This window comes from Diceros bicornis, chromosome 1 (genome assembly GCF_020826845.1).
Source record: "Diceros bicornis minor isolate mBicDic1 chromosome 1, mDicBic1.mat.cur, whole genome shotgun sequence".
NCBI lineage: Eukaryota > Metazoa > Chordata > Mammalia > Perissodactyla > Rhinocerotidae > Diceros > Diceros bicornis.
In genome coordinates, this window is record NC_080740.1 from 73,436,428 (window position 1) to 73,452,739 (window position 16,312).

The following is a 16,312-nucleotide window of genomic DNA, read 5'->3' on the forward strand; positions in this document are numbered from 1 at the left end:
GCTAAGTACTGGAAGGTATAGGTTCAAGAGATTCTTTGAGTGGCCTACCCTAGAGATTACTGAGGCAGTGACCTTGAAAAAAAATAAAAGTCGCATGTAAACCCAGGGCATGTGAGCAGGAGATACCATTCTAATCCATAAGTGAGAGGTACTGCCCCAACTAAAAATAACAATGGTAACACCAATGTTTACCAAGCACATGCTATATATTAAGCACTGAGGCTCAGAGAAGTTCATTAACTTGCCCAAAGTCTCAGCAGGAAGAAGGTGGAGCCAGGATTAAGGCTCAGATTATCAGATCTCAGGGCCTACTCACAATCCTACACTGGTTAAGTGCTGGCAATATTTATACATCCAGAGAATCAACTTGCCCCCAAGAAATTGTGGTGTAAGAGGGGCTCCAGATGCAGCGAAATATCAGGTGATTTCAATGGGAATTTTGACTTTCCTCTTTTGTGCCAGGTCAATCATTACAGAAAATAAAGGGTTTGGATTCCAATTTGAACTTGCTTCACTAGGGAGCTTTTTAAGGACTTAAACTTGGCTTTTTCACAGTTAGGAAAAAACATTTTGGAATGGATTCAGGATTCAGCAAATTAGTGCAGTTCATTCCAGTTTTAGTTCAACAACAATTCAGTTCAAGTAGCTGGGTCAGCATTCCTCAGAGAAGTGGGTTTGCCTTCCCTACCCCAGCCGGGAGGGACTAACATCAGCCACTGAGGAGAGAACCATGACTGCTAAACAGAACAGACTAGCCTGCAAGCCTGGGGCTTCTAGTAAGGACTGGGGTTCACTGATCCTCTCTTCTCCTTCCACTTTTCATCAGCACCCTTGGTTCTATCACTCAGACCAGCTGGACAGTTCACAAAGAGGAGACCCAGCCAAGTCTCCCACCTGCTGGGTCTCCAGAACAATAGACGTCACGTGGGTGACAAGAGGGTCTGCCTCCTATAGACCCCCCAAGGAAACAAGCTTTTCTTGTTTTCCCAGATGTTGAGTGTTTGCGATGTGGGATCATTTAGATGTTATTGTTGAGTGAGTTGAGAGCCAGAGAGAGTACTGAACTGTGCCCCTGGAGTCCTTCCTTCCAGGAAATGCCAGTGTTTGACTTTCACCTGTCACTGACTGGCGTTTCCAGAGCCATCTAGGGCAGAAAAGAAACATAAGGCATAGACTCCCCCACCTGATGACTTAAGAACACTACCAAATTTGCTTGTAAATCCCTAAAAAGTATTTGAGTTCTCTTCTTTGTCTTCTAGTATTTAGAAAAAAATGATTTCCCTTCAGACCTGGAATCTGAGAATCCCTAGCAGGCCCAGAGTTAAGCTTCAGAAGTTCTGTGCATGCCCTGAAATTGTATAATAAATGTTACCAGATTCTCAAAGACACCTATGACTCCAAACATATTAAAATCTACTTTTTAAAACTATTTACTACTGTCATTCTAGGTTACCCATTCTATTGCATTTTGTACTATAAATATCCTCTTTCATATAAACAATATATAAACAAAGTATTTCCAAGTCCCAGACCAGCCTGTTCTAGTAAAATTCAAGAATTTGGGTATTTCCTAAGAACATGTTTAAAAGGGTCTGACCTAGGAAAGTTAACCATCCGCATAGTCTTTCTAAGAGACAAGAAATAATTTTAGAACTGTTTTACAGACAGAGACTTTTCAGATTTCCCCAAAACAACCCACTCAACTTTTAAGGCTCTCTACCTTTCCCATGCTGACCTACCTCAATTCTCTCCTAAGTCAGAGAATTCCTGGGCTTTATACTTGGAAGGAACCTTAAAGAACCTTAAAGCATTCTTAAACTGGGTTCCTCCATGTCCTAGGTTCCCCAGGAGCCACTGCAGGGATGAGAGGAAGGGGTCAGAGGACAGGACTCTGGGTCCTCACCCCTGCTTCAGCTTAGAGCAATCTGTTTTCATCTGACTTTTATATTAGACACTGGAGTAAGATTTCAGTTAAAAAAAGGATTCCACCAGAAAAACAAAAATAATTGAAAGCCATTAACTTAGGCCAACCTCTCTATTTTGTAAATTAACAAAACAATACAAAACAAAACTGCAACCCAAAGAAGATAAGTTACTTGGCTCAAGTCAAGGCAAAGGTCAAGGGTTGAGGGCTTTGTCATAACCACCCTGAGCCTCTAGGCATTGCTACTGCCTCTCAGAAACTGGCTGGGGCGGCCAATCCATCAAGAGGCAGCTCAGGTGCCACATGATCTTGTATCCTGTGGCCCCTGGAAGGTACTGGCACCTTTCCCACAAAGTACACACCTGGTCTCACCTTATCAACGTAATTGGCAATCTCCATGAGCTTGTATTTGGTGGCATCCTGGTCTCGTCGATTCTTCTGAAACTAAATGGGGCAAGCAGAACTAGGTGAGACTCCAAAATCCCTTGCAGGACCCCTCCTGTGCCCCATTACTTGCCTTTGAATTGGCTTTTATTTTCTTCCATCTTCTATGAGCAATCATTTTTATACAACTGTCTCCCCCACACACACAGTGTCAGCTCAGGGAGGGCAGAACCTAGGTCACATCCATCTTGGTATCCCCAACCTCTAGCTCAGTGCTGGGCATTGAATAGGCAAGCAATAGTTGTGTAGTGAATTGAATTCTCTTCCTCCAGCCCTTGAAGTCAACCTGTTCACCTGTCCTCCAAATTACAAGGCCTCCTGCAAACTCCCACTGGATCTTAGAAGAAGGACCAATCCAATCCTTGCCTTGGTCATCACCCCAACATGAAGCCACTGTCACAGGGATCTCATGAGGCCTCCCTGCACGTGATCAATCAATATTGCTCAAATTGTTGCTGAGTGTTTGCTTAAGTGCAAGGCATTGTGCTTGGCACTAGGTGAGACACAAAGTGTGAAATCCTGGCACTAGCCCAGAGAAGCTTCAATTAAAACAGAGAGAGGGCCAGAAATAACAACAATGGCAGATTCTGTATTTAAGGAGTATACAATTGAAATGAGCTGAGAAAACGTGCACAGAAATAACTGCAATTAATAACTCAGATGGATTGCCAGTGCCTCCTACAGTGAGAAGAATTCTGAGATTGCATGAGGCTCAGCAGCAAAGAGTGCTGGGCTCGATTACAAATGTCTGTCATGGGTACCAAGAGGAGGACATTCAGTATGTAGCCTCACATTTATGATTCCTGCTTCAAAAGGATAGATCTCTTTCAGCTGCAAAGATGAAGGAAAGTTTCACAGTGTAAAGATAAAATTTGCTACAATTGCAATCTAAATTTGCAAACGATGGGCATGTCCTGCATGATGCTATTGTTACATAGAATCTGGCTAGCTATCTGATTTACCATGGGTACACACTATATACGTTACTTCAATGCCAAACTTTCATGCCCTTCCTCCACCCCATCCCACAAGAATATCCAAGCAAGAAACAAAAAGAACAGCCAAATAAAACACCCTGGGATATTTGTTGAGAGGGGCGTGTGTTCCAGCCCTGACATAGGGGAGAAACCCACTGTTTCCTATTCTCCCACTGCTTTTGGACTATCCTGGGCTTTCTCGGAACTGCCACTCATCAGAACTGTCAATTATCTCACTTTTACTGTTGCTTTCTACAGAGTTAAATTCACTGTAAGGCCCTGTGACTTAGACCTTTTCAAGGTGTTAATCCTGAAGCTTCTCATTATAGAGTCATCTCATTTCTAAACTGGTCTCACTGCACAGAAAGTGTTGCAGCATTTAGTGAATATTATTAGAACATCAGAGTCAGATTTCACGGTCTTTCAAATACATGAATCCTATCTTCAAACAACTACCTGATAATACCACCATAGTTTAAGGAATGTATCATGTTGGCCAGAAGAGTCTCAAGTAGGAGTCAACACACTTTATCCGTAAATGGCCAGACTGTAAATATTTTAGACTTTGCAACCATGTTGTCTCTACCACAACTACTCAACTCTGCCATTGTAGCTCAAAAGCAGCCAAGGACAATACATACAGCAGTAGGCATGGATGTGCTCCAGTAAAATTTTATTTACAAAAACATGTGGTGGGCTGGATTTGGCCATGGGCTGTAGTTTGCAAACCCCTGATCTAAAGAAAGGAACATTTCAACCTTATACTTTCTACGGTGACACAAGAAGTAAAACATGGCGCATCATCTGGCCTTTCCCAACTACCCCACATTCTGTGTGTATCATGAAAGCCCTTTGCATGCCTGTTTTTACAGTTATCCTGTCTCCTACGACACCTAACCTTGCTCTTCCCCCACCTGGATTGCCCATTTCACCTGAGGCATCCCTACTTAGGCCCAGGGAGTGAGCAGCTGCTTGGCCATTTTCACTGCTGACAACTTTCTCTCTAGGCAGCAACACTATTGGCATCTCTGCTCCCTGTGCTGAGTTCACAGCCCACAGGAGGAGCCTGGCCCATCTCAGCACCAGGTTGTAAATCACAGATAAGGCAGCCTTCCCCTTCCCGGTCTTCCCATCCTCTCAGATTAATTAATTGTCGGGAATACATTTCTGCCTGCAGAGGATGAGAGGCTACTTGAAGAGGGAGTGGGGGAAGGGTGCTGAGGGGGCAGGGATTTGTGAACCTGTGAACCCAGCCTGGCCTATTATACCCCCCACCCCACCCCCCAATGAATCATTCAAAGTCCAGGACCCTGAGAAATGAGCGTATTCCCTAACCACCATGCTGCATGAATCACTCCCTGCTGGGAAAGCCTGTGAGGGGTTGCTGAAGGCACTGTCCTCTGGAACAAGAAGACAGCTCTAGGCAACACCACAGTCCTAGAGACACCTTGGGCAGACACTCCTCTCTTGGGGGTTTGCTGTGACCCTGGAGGTCAGGAGACTGAAGATGTCCAACCCCTACCCCACCCCCACTTCTCCAGCTTCCAGAGACTCACACCCAGTGAGTTTTCAAACCCTGCACCAAGACTCCACTGGGGAGAGTGCAGGGTGGAAGGGGAGGGTCGCTCCATCTTTACATTAGAGCAGCTGTGTTTCTATACGCTTAACTATCAGGGGCCCGGGAGCTTTCATCTGAACAAAGGATTCTGTGGCTGGAAAAAAAATGGCTCAAGACCACTGTATTAGATGATCTTCGATGCAAAGCTTAAATGGAAAAATGTCCTAGAGTCGGAGGAGCTCAGCTTTCTTCCAGCAACCCTCCCATTACAGGCGGTCCTGTTGGGCAGGGCCAGCGTCAGCTACCACCTCCCATGACTATGGAGCCTCGGCTTTTAAATCAGCTTCAGATTTTGCTCCCCACACCACTCCCCCATCCTACACACACACCAGTCTTTGGAAAAGAAAACAAAAGAAAAAAAAGAAAAAGAGAAGGCTGTTGGAAAAACCAATATCAACACCAATTAAAAAGCAAAACTCTTCTCAAAGCAGAACACGATGATCCTTTGGCCTGGAATGCCCTTCACCTCCACTTCTCTGCCCAGTTAACAACTCCTTGTCTCTAAGACAGCTCAAGGGCCACCTCCTCCCACCACTAAGAGCTGACTCAAAGTCAGCTCTTCTGGCCTGAAGTCTAGTGTTCTTTCTACTACCCTGCACTGCCTCCAGGATCTGTACTTTGGGACTGTGGACTAGGTAGAGCTGCCCCAGAACGAGGCCTTTCTGGCAGCTGGTAACTAAACCATCTGGGCGGATAATGAGACAGCCCAGAAATGTGACAAATTTTGTCCTAAGGGAGCCTCAGGCAAGCATGCAGTGTTAGAACATGGCAGGTGCTCAGCTCATCATGACTTGCCATGCCCAGAAGATGTGCTTAGTTATGTGGTTGAGTCACTACATGAAGTGAGAATTGGAGGTAAAATACGGCTAGTTTAGGCAAATATGGGCTCTGGGACCTGAACCCATTCTTCAGGTGCCAGCTTCAACATCACCACCTTGGAGAAGCTGTCCCCCATTCCCAAAACCATGTTGGATCCCTCATTGTCTGCACTCTAATCATCTATAATAAACCATCTTATCAGTTATCACACCTGGAACTACTAAGTTTTTGTGCTGCTATGGTAAACTGTGTGATGCCAGGGGCGGGTCTATGCTTGGCACATAATAGAGAATCAAGAAATCATAGATGAATAAACGAAATGAAAGAATGAGAGAGATGAGCGTTCATCAAATCTTAGAAGCCAAGGCCTGTGAGAACCTGTCTAATTTGAGGAATATGGAATTAAAGGCCAAATATCTATTCCCTTAGGTCAGTAGTTCTCAAACTTGCTTGTGTATCAGAATCCCCCAGAGGGCTTGTTAAGACGTAGATTGGTGGACCCCTGCCGCACAGTTTAGGATTCAGTAGGTCTGAGGTGTGGCCCAAGAATCTGCATTTTCACAGGTTCCCAGATGCTGCTGGTCTGGGGACCACATTTTGGGAACCATGGCTTTAGGTTCCCATTTGGCACCAACATGATTATAAAAATAGACCCATATGCGGGCAAGAAAATTGCATTCAGTCAGATGATTGAGAATATACTTATTAGTACTATGAAAAAGTATTTTTTAAATTTCTGTAGAGAATTCACAGACTCCCTAAAAATAAGCACCAAAATCTAAAGGTCTTCAGACCCAGTCTAAGAAATGTTAATCCAAACAACATTAATTGTCTTGATTTTCTATCTGATTAATGTATCAAGCTAGAAGAGACTTTTCCTTGTTTTTTTCCCAACTATGTTTAAAATAGCAAAAAGAGCCCTTGGTCAGATTTAAGGTCAAAATCACACGACAAACCGGAAAAAGATGACTGCTTCAGCATTTCCCCAAAGCAGTTCGAAGCCTGGAATGGAAGCTATCAAGAGAGCGGTTTTTCTGCTAAAACCCATTGCCTCCCCCTTACCTCTGCATAATCAGCCACGAGGTAAAGCTCCACATACTTCATGGAGTGTAAATCTTCCCTTTTCATCTAAGAAAGAGATATAAGCAGATCAGAGCTGTAGAAATGGTGGACTTGGCCTCATTTCAAAAAACTGCTAAGAAATGGTGCTAGTTAATAAGCAGTGGACCTCCTTACTAATTTTGTACTTGGCACTAGAGACAGGCCCAGCTGTGGTCGCCATCACCCCCAATACACCCTATGCCCGCCATCTTGGTTATCGCTGGAGGCTGCTCTGGGACACTAGGTCCTATCCTTTATTCTTAAATCATAATGAGCTGGGCTGGCTAGTACAGGCAGAACAGAGGCCAACATACTGTGAAGGGAACATGCTGACAATCAAGTTCCCAAAAAACATTTAAACCACATACCTCTATTTTTGGTACAAATAAATACAAGCATTTTGTGTGTATGGTTAAGTGGCTATTCCAAAAGGGGAGGCATATATTTTTTTCTCACATTTTAAAGTTTCTGAAATCAGCATCTCAGAGTATTTTAAATGTAGTAGTGTTTTTCCCCAAAGCAGCTATTTTATTGAATACAGGGTATCTCACAGTCAATAGTGACTTAGAGTAAAAGAAAAAAGTGATTTCCTCTTTCTTGGCCATATCCCTTTGATTTAGAAATACTCGTGGATCCAAAAGGTTCTCAGAGGAGACAAGCCTGTCCCCAGGTTGACTCCTGCACTGAGAAACTCACCCTGTGAGGTCGTTTCTTGGTCTGGTTTGTAAACTGAAGGGCCCAGTCCCTGGCGGTGGGCTTGGAGTGCTCGAACCCACAGTTCCCCGGGGGCAGCTTGAGATGTTCAGATCTGTAAATTAGGTGGTGGCCCTCGCTGTCAGGGAGAGGCTCGATGATGTAGCTGAGGTTACTGCTCACCATAATCAGTCCTCTGTCGATAGGAGAAATAGAACCTGTGGTCAAAGATCATGGTTCTGGAAAAGTCCCTTGCTCAGTTCTGTTTCCCCATATGCAAAATGATACAGTTGATTTTAATCATTGGTTCTTGACCTTATTACGGGGTCATGCACCCTTTGGTGAGAATCTGATGCAAACTCAGACTTCCCTTCCAGAGAAAAACACACGTATATGAAATGTGGTGCACAATTTCAGGGTACTGAAAGCTTGTCACAGAGAAGCTCAAAAGGTTCTAAAAAGGCTGGACCAGGGATGTCCTCTATAAAGGACGGTAGGATCAGGACTACAAAAAGCCTCCCAAATCCAAACACGGCATATGACAAATCACAGGTGGAAACTTTATGGACTCAGAAAAAGACGGTATGGTGATTAGAGAAAGCACACTGGCCTGGGGGTGAAGAGACCCAAGTTCTGGTCTTAGCGCCAACATTAAATTGTCAAATGCTCTTCAACAAACCTCTTAAATCACTCTGAGCCTCAGTTTCCCCATGTGTAAATACAAATGTTAATTTACTAAAATAACAGGATTCTGGACATAATTAAATGGAAAGACAAGTGTCTTTGTGCTTTCCATAATTAAATGGAAAGACAAGCTTTGATGTCAAAGCTAGAGACATCACTGATGGCCTTCCTACTAGCCCCAACTACCCCATGTCAGCAAGGCAGCTTTTTAGTGAAGGAACATTCACAATCAAGCATGTGTGACCACTCTTTTCTTTTGGTTATAGATACTAGCGTTGAATTCAGAATAAAGACGTTATGTTCATTCATTATATTCTTTCACTCACTGATCCCTTACTCTATACTAGATGTCATCTGGACATAATCCCTGTCCTAGAGTAAGTCAGAGCCCACTGGAGGACAGACAGTCCTTCATTCCACAAATACTTCCTGAGCTCCTGCTATGTGCCAGGCATCATGCTAGTGGAGGATACCTGTAAGGATGTAGTGAACAAGACAGACAAAGTGCCTGCCCTCAGGGAGCTTAGAGTCTGAACATGGGAGTAAATCACTAGAGTATATAACAGAGACAGCAAAAAGGTCTTATCATCCCTAACACGGATGGATTGGACGCAGCTGCCTGGAGTGCTGCATCAATGAGGCTTCTGAGAGCTTTACCTGGACGCGGTGAGAAACAGTGCCATGACTTACTATCAATCACTATCATGAATAATCAATGGAAGGGTGCATAGAGGCCCATGTAGCAGGTATCCGCCATCCTTGATACAGTGGGATGAATACTATAGCAAGGGAATGTCCTCAGGGCTCTGGGGGAGGAAGAAGCTCAGGGGCCCCAGTAGCATTTCGTGTGCTCCAAAACCTCAGGCCCTCACCCATCCCGAGAGGTCAAAAGCAAAAGTATTTCCAAACTAGTCTTTGCCACTCTAAATTAGCAAGATATCTCTCGTTGGCTGTCTCGGCTTCCACTCCTGCCCCTCGCCCCTTGGGATACCGCCCCCCAGGTTTTGCCCTTTGGGAAGGGCCTGTGATGTTCTCAGGAGAGACAGTGCCAGCCTCTGATCAGCAGCAGCTGTTCCTGGAATCCACCCCTGGCTGACCTCATTCCGGTGCCAGGGAGCCTGACAACTTCCTGGCTGCCTCGCCCAGGCTGACGCAGCAATCCCAGATCAGCCCCTCAGCGGGACACCCAAGGTACTCCCTGAACAGCTGGGGGTGGGAGTGGGTCAAAGAGTAAGGGTCACATCCACCCCCGAGTCCAGACAGGAAAGAGTAGAGGGCAGAGCTGCTGTGGGCATCCTGTTCCCAAGCTATCTTCTCATCTTGGCTGACCAAGGCCCCTCCCATCACCTAGTTTCCCCAATGGCTACAAATGTTGCAAACACAAGGCTTGACCACAAACTAGCCGATGGTTTGTCTGCATCAGGCTGTGGTTGTGGAGATAACACCCAGTGAGTGGAAAGTTCCACAAATGGATCAGTGAACGTTCCAGTGTAGTTGATTGGACATCACTTGAATAAGCCTCTGGGCCAAATAGAGACCATACAAAAGTTTGGTGCACAGTGAATAATAACCATGGTGGCTATAAATTACCAAGCCTTTGCTATGGACCAGGCACTATGCTGAGTATTTTATTATTCACATCAACTTCTATGATCCCTGCAAATACTATCATCATTGTACAAACAAGAAAACTAAGGCTCAGTGAGGTTAATTAACTGACCCAAAGTCACACAGGCAGTAAGAACCTAAGCAGTGTGGTTCCAGGTCCCATGACTTCATACTGCCTCGGTCACAATAGCCCTGTAGTGAGGGTCAGAAAGATACCCCCCATCTACAGAGGGCTATGGGTGATGTGCAGCAGGAACTCTCCTCTGAGGTGTGATTGGCCGTTCCCCAAGAGGCCCTCTGAAGTAAGACACCAGCTGGGAGATAAGAAGACAAAGGAGGCATTCAGCCTACCTTCCATTTTTAGATACCACTTTTTTTTTTTATAATTTTATTTATTTATTTATTTTTTTCCCCAAAGCCCCAGTAGATAGTTGTATGTCATAGCCGCACATCCTTCTAGTTGCTGTATGTAGGATGCAGCCTCAGCATGGCCGGAGAGGTGGTGTGTCGGTGCGCACTCGGGATCCGATCCCGGGCCGCCAGCAGTGGAGCACGTGCACTTAACCACTAAGCCACGGGGCCGGCCCCTAGATACCACTTTTTGAGAGTTAACCATATGCCCGGCACTGTGCTTAGAATTCTCATTCTTACTTCATTCCCACATCAATGCTGTAAGGCACCATCATGAGTCCCATTGTATAGATGAGGAAACAGCCCCAGAGAGATTAAATAACAAGCTCCCATGGGTATCTGGAGCCAAAGATTTAACGTCTGGCAGACTCTTGACCCCATGCCCTTAACCTCTATGCTATTGGCCTCCATCAGTGAGTTCCAAACCTAAGGGTCAGAGATCTCTAGGATCAGAGCTCCCAGAGCTATTAGAATATTCTACTGATAATATTAAAAATACAGATGTAGGAGACATGGATTCTGTAGGCCTGAGCATCTGCATTGTTAACAAGTCCCACAGTAATTCCCTGAACAGCCACACTCAGGAACTTCGGCCTGGAGCCCAGGCTCTGAGCAGGAGCCCGCCTTTTCACAAAGCCCCACGCAATTCTGCTTCAGGGAGTGGGCAGATTATACTGGAGAAACACAGGCTCAGAAGGACACTGAAGATCCTTCTGGTAACAGGATTCTGTGGCAGCTCCCCTCCCTCCCCCTACTGTGGTCCCTGGTAACTGGCCCTGTGTCACAGTTGCAATCCTCCCAGACTGTCTAGGATGGAGGAGAAGCTGGCACAGGCCACAGCACTTTACAGTGCACCTCAGAGAAAAGTCTGAGAATCTAGTTCCCAGGCCCTCCCCCATCACCCCCACCAAGTCCTGCTAGCTGCCCTCCCCTGAGCACCCACCAGTCGTTTATCCTTCTAGCAGCCTCCGTTGATCTAACTTGCTAAATATTAGCATCGGCAGAGCTCAGCCAGGGGCACGGGAGAGGGGCCCAGGAGGATGCGTAGCCAGGACCTCACACGCTATTCTCCACTCTGCTCTCCATCCTATTCCTCATTGTTAAGAGCTTGATACAAATGAAACTGTACAGAGGAACCCTGGCAGGGCAGGTCAGGCAGGCAGCAGGCAATTCATGTTTAACCCCTGTTTGACTGCAGGACTCGCCCAAGTGCATCCTTTAAGGAACTAGGCAAGAACCACTTCCTGGGAATTTGTCCATTCAGAGCTACACCTAAGGGGACATGTCCCACATCCCTACATCCAGAGCTTCCCTAAGAGGTAACCACCCTGCTACCCTTTCCTTCCCCCTAGTCTGCACCCAAGTGAGACGGAGTTACACAGAACTTCAAAGGCGGTACAGAAGGGAGGAAAGAAGGCACAGAGGTGATGCGCTCCCTCTGGGATGGGGTGGCAAGGCACAAGTGGTGAGCTTGGGCTCAGAGGTGAGACACACCTGGATTTGAATTCTGGCTCTGGTGTCTACTAGCACTGTGTAAGTCGATAACACTCCCATCGCACAGGGTCACTATGACAATCGACTGAAGTAATGGACAACGTTTACTAACAATCAAAGCCATATTTTAAAAGAATAGCTAACGGTCACTGAGTGTTATTAGACAATAAGCAGGGCGCAAACATTTTATTCAGTAGCCATTCAACACATATGTATTGAAAACCTACTATGTGCCAGGAACTATGTTCTAGGTATGGGGATGCAGAATGATAAAAAAAAAGCCCTGTTCTCAAGGAGCTGGCACTCACCACCTAATGTAAATCCACCAATGATGTCACTATTGTTTTTCCCATTTTACAGGTGAGAAAAGTGACACTAGAGAACCGTAATAATCTACCAGGCTTTAAACCAGGAATTGTCTGACATCAGACTCTACATTTGTCATGACTTAGCGGTACTGCCCTGTGCGGGCTCACTCTTCACAGTGCATGACACAGAGGTAGCATTTATTATCTATTCTGCTGAAGGAAGCCCACACATCAAAGGCGAGAGGGCCATGCCACTCCTTGGCAAAGGGTCAGATAGATATGCAGTGGCTGCATGTATATGAGCTACCTCCTCCTGCCCCAGGTGCCCACCTCCCTGAGACTCTGCCCACTCTCCCTGCAGCCCAGAACTTCTGATGCTCAAGGGGCCTTTTTGTGGTCTGATCTACCCTCATTTTTCAGTTGAGAGGAACCAGAACCCAGAGGAAAAGGAACTTACCCAACGTCACCCAGTGAGTTACTGTTAGAGCCAAGGGCAGATCCCAGTCTGCTGATATCCGGGCTCATTACTCCTGGGTGGGTCCCTGATGCCAGCCCCAATCCCCCATCCCCCACTCACAGGACTCAGCAGCCTCCTGCACTGTGAGCACCATCTATAGAACTGAGTAAGCCCGTGGGAGGCACCAGACCCACCAAGGCAAAGATAAGGAGAAACTGAAATGAGAAGCGGAAAGCTCAGAGATCACACAGCCAGGAGATGTGGAGCTAGACCTCAAACTCAGGTCCCTTGACTCTAAATGTTGAGCCCCTTCCAGGCCATCATGCACACACTCTCTTACGTTCATGCTCAGTCTCATATCCTCTCTCTCACAGAATCTGAGTCCAGGGACCAGGGAACCACAGTGAGTGCAGCCCCAGAGTTTTGAGGACAGAGCTGCTATAATATAAGAGTGATACATTGAATAGATCACTACAGATGATTTATTGTATATCTTTGAAAGACTTCTTATGTAATTAAACTTGCCAGACATTAGTACGTAAGATACTACGCAGCCATTTAAAGAACAAGATAGATCTACGTGTGCCTAAGACATACTGTTAAGTTGGAAAAAATTATAGAATGTTATGTAGAGGGTAATCTCATTTGGATAAAATATACATACACATACACACAATTATGTATACCCCAATAGGGATTACAGATGGAGAATAAGATTGGTTGGAAGGGTGAGACAGGAGAAATATTAGCACTGGAGAGCTTCACTTCTTTTAGTTTTACACTCCTATATTATTCGAATGTTTAACACACTAATTAGTTACGTAATGGTAATTTTAATAAGCATTTTCTTTAAAAATAAACAACTTACCAATCAGGTAAAAAAAAAGGATTTAACTGCAATCAATACCTCTCTTGCTGATAGACAGTGAGCTAGGGACACACACACACACACACACACAAACACAGTGTCTCCCACAGGTTCAGTCATGAACACTTCATCCCAGTACTATCTAGATTTCTTCACAAATAACCATCGCTCCTTACATTTATACTGTCTGTTAGTTTGCAAAGCATCTGTGCATGCAAGAAGTCGTATAGCCATTTAGAGGATGAGTTCTTAATCGGAGACAGGCTTGGAGGGCGTGGACGCTCAACATCCCTAATGAAATGGAATGCCATATCTTTTTATTGGTGTATTTTATAGGTATCCATGGCTGCCACTCAATTCTCAAAGGGGTCAGTGGCCCAAATAAGATTACAAAGCACTATATTACATATCTCTGTTCTTTTTTTGCAAGGACTATTTCTAAAAGGATACATGGGAAACCAGTAACAACGGCCACATCTGGGGAGGGGGGCATCTGGAAATCCGGAGGGAGAAAGAGACCTACCTTTCACTGTACACTTTTTTGTACTGTTTGAATTTATTTTCACTGTGATCATGTATTACTTCTTCAATTAAAATAGCCTAAAAGTACCGCTTTGGAGAGAAGAGGGGCCTAACAACAATCTAAAAACTCAGCTGAATTCCTCTGCATTTGTATCATCAGCCTGAAGATCCCATTTGGTATAAATCCTACCTATTTTCTCCAATCACAAGGAGCATGTTTCCAGGAGAGAAGCGCAATTGCTATGGAGATTTTCCATTGCAGCATTGCTTTATGAGTCTTGGGGGGGCGACCTGAGTGTTACAGGGGTTTGAAGGCTGCTGCTGCTGTAGCTGCTCCTTCTCCAGAGTCCAAATTGAGCCATCTGGCATGCATCTCCAGCTCTTAAATCAGCTGGGCCACAGACACCCTTGGTTTCTTAAGGTGCCATGAGAAGGCTGGGAAAGTAAGGTGGGTGGACCCCACCAGAGGGAAGCGTGCAAAACAGAAACACATGGACAGCTCACCCGGTTTCCCCCTGTCAGCACGGCTGCAGGAATGATTTACAAGAGGCCAAGCCAAGTTCCCACTGCTCCAGACCGAGGGGCCAGAGGAAGAGGCAGCGAGAAGCAAGTCACACCTGCATGTTCCCCTTCCTCCTTCTTGGGACAGACATTGTTTACTTGCAGACTGCAGGTGGTGGTGGCTGGGCTTGTAAACACCACTGGGAGGCCAGTTGACTTGGCTCAACGAGGTCACTTGAGCGGGAGATTTGGGGCCACTGTTATGGCCTCCCAGCCAAAGCTTGTTTCCTGCCTAATTCCCCCTGGCTGACTCACCACAGAGACTCACAGAGGAAACATGGCCCAATTTACAAACGAACACGTGGCATCTGCAGCATGAGGAGCCCTGCATTTGCATGTGAGCCTGGATGGGTCTTAGCGTGGTTTCAGTGTTATAAGGTGATATTAATCCTGTACATCTGTAGAGTGCTGTAGGGTTAACATAGCACTTAACGTTCTCTACCACACCTATCATTGATGCCCATTTTACAATGAGGAAACTGAGGACTCAGAAAATGACTTTTTAATGGCTGTCTTTCCTCCACCTGTGTAGGGCATAGGCACAGAGTAGGCACCCGGTATTAATTCATTAAAGGAAAGAAACAATCATTGAATGAATCAATTGACAAAGAGGAAGGGTACACAGTGGAAACACCTCCTACTGGCTCATGAGAGCCAACTGTACACATACCTTCTCAGTTCGGCCTTCAGTAACATCACAGCGATAGATTTTTAGTCATGGTGGGAGTATTTTTGCCAGCATATTGGCAGATGCTACAAATCAGGGCTTTTTCCCCCTTTTCTTTTTCACAGAACCAGTTTATCAACACACTGGGTATAGGTACCACAAGGTACAGGCAATTGAAACCCAGGCAACTAGTATAGGCAATTAGAATATAGGTTTTTCAGATCATTTTCTCTTTCCCAAAAGGAGAGGAGAGTGGGAAGAGTCTAAATAAGTGATATTTATTATTTCAACATACACGTGTAGATCCTACCATATGCAAAGCACTAGGGCAGGCTGGAGGAGAGAAACATATTTGAGATAAAATTCATATTCTCAAGGAACACATTATTCTCAGGTACAAACTGTAAGGTGCATACAAATCACCTGGGGATCTTGATAAAATGCAGATTATGATCCAGTAGGTCTGGGTGGGACCTGAGACGCTGCATTTTGAATAAGACCCCAGGTGATGTTGATGCCGCCCCACTGCAGGCCACATCTAGCAAGCAAGGGTCTAGGAGATTACTGAGTGCTCCAATGTGCCAGCCAGTTCTAAACGTTAGGTATCTATGGCATTCACTCCTCACAGTGCTAGGGATATATTCCTCTTATCCATGTTTTACAAATGAGACCATCGAGGCCCAAGGCTGCCCAGCTGGTAAACTGCTACTGGCTCAAACCCAGGTGGTCTCACTCAGAGAGTGAAGAGTCATTCTCTTTCTAACATGCCACCCAGTTGGAACTTTTCAGTTAATTTTCTGTCTTGAAAATTATCCTTGCTTCTTCTCCCTTCTCTTCCTACCAGCTGCCCATTTGCTTTTTCACCACCTACAAGTACTTCTACCAGAGAAGAGCAAAGAGAAGTGGGAATAAATGCTCAAACTCATCAATCTCAAGAGTATGAATCATGTCTTTTATTTTCTATATTTTGATGCTTTGACATCTGGGCCTTGCCGCTCGAGGGTTAGCCAATTCCTAGAGATAGTGAACAACTCACCAGTGAGCATGCCTTTCAAATGCGGCTCTCACCCCCGGGCCACTACCCCCCTGCGCACTATCCCCCGGCCCTGTTCACCCCAGGGCCAGGTGCCAGACCAGGGACAGCCCCTGTGCCCCA

At 45.5% G+C, this 16,312-nt stretch overlaps 1 protein-coding gene across 1 annotated transcript in view; it reads right to left on the reverse strand.

The window, feature by feature from the left end:
- The window catches only part of ADAM19 (ADAM metallopeptidase domain 19), an 80,527-nt gene that overhangs the window by 26,803 nt on the left and 37,412 nt on the right, over nt 1–16,312 (reverse strand). The window contains exons 6-8 of the mRNA XM_058544842.1: nt 7,580–7,772; nt 6,845–6,910; nt 2,297–2,368 (exon numbers count right to left, since the gene is read on the reverse strand). Of these exons, the coding sequence (XP_058400825.1) occupies nt 2,297–2,368; nt 6,845–6,910; nt 7,580–7,772 (331 nt within the window). The remainder of the gene's footprint in view (nt 1–2,296; nt 2,369–6,844; nt 6,911–7,579; nt 7,773–16,312) is intronic.